The sequence below is a fragment of the Penaeus monodon genome, chromosome 23, assembly GCF_015228065.2.
Source record: "Penaeus monodon isolate SGIC_2016 chromosome 23, NSTDA_Pmon_1, whole genome shotgun sequence".
NCBI classification, from domain to species: Eukaryota; Metazoa; Arthropoda; class Malacostraca; order Decapoda; family Penaeidae; genus Penaeus; species Penaeus monodon.
In genome coordinates this window covers 8235360-8235623 of record NC_051408.1, presented here as the reverse complement: position 1 = coordinate 8235623, position 264 = coordinate 8235360, and the positions used below count along the sequence as shown (strand labels likewise).

The 264-nt window shown below is 45.1% G+C and overlaps 1 protein-coding gene across 3 annotated transcripts in view; it reads left to right on the top strand.

The window, feature by feature from the left end:
- LOC119587779 (probable malonyl-CoA-acyl carrier protein transacylase, mitochondrial) overlaps positions 1–264 on the top strand; it is a 9964-nt gene that overhangs the window by 8421 nt on the left and 1279 nt on the right. For all 3 annotated transcript variants that reach the window (XM_037936471.1, XM_037936472.1, XM_037936470.1), the window contains exon 7: positions 10–227. In XM_037936471.1, the coding sequence (XP_037792399.1) occupies positions 10–227 (218 nt within the window). The remainder of the gene's footprint in view (positions 1–9; positions 228–264) is intronic.

Below are 264 nucleotides of genomic sequence, written 5' to 3'. Positions count from 1 at the left end.
TTTTTATAGCCATACGATTGGTGAAGGTACGGGCCGAAGCAATGCAATTAGCCTCAGAGATGGTTCCAAGTGGCATGATGACTGTTTTATATGGTCCTGACTCGCGGCTGGGATTCGCATGCTCAGTCGCCAAGGAATTTTGCCAAAGACAGGGATTAACAGAGGTGGACTGTCGCATTGCAAGCTACCTGTACCCACACTGTAAAGTGATTGCTGGAAATGAGGAAGTAAGTTTTTCTCTTTTGTAGATGTTATATGTGTGTG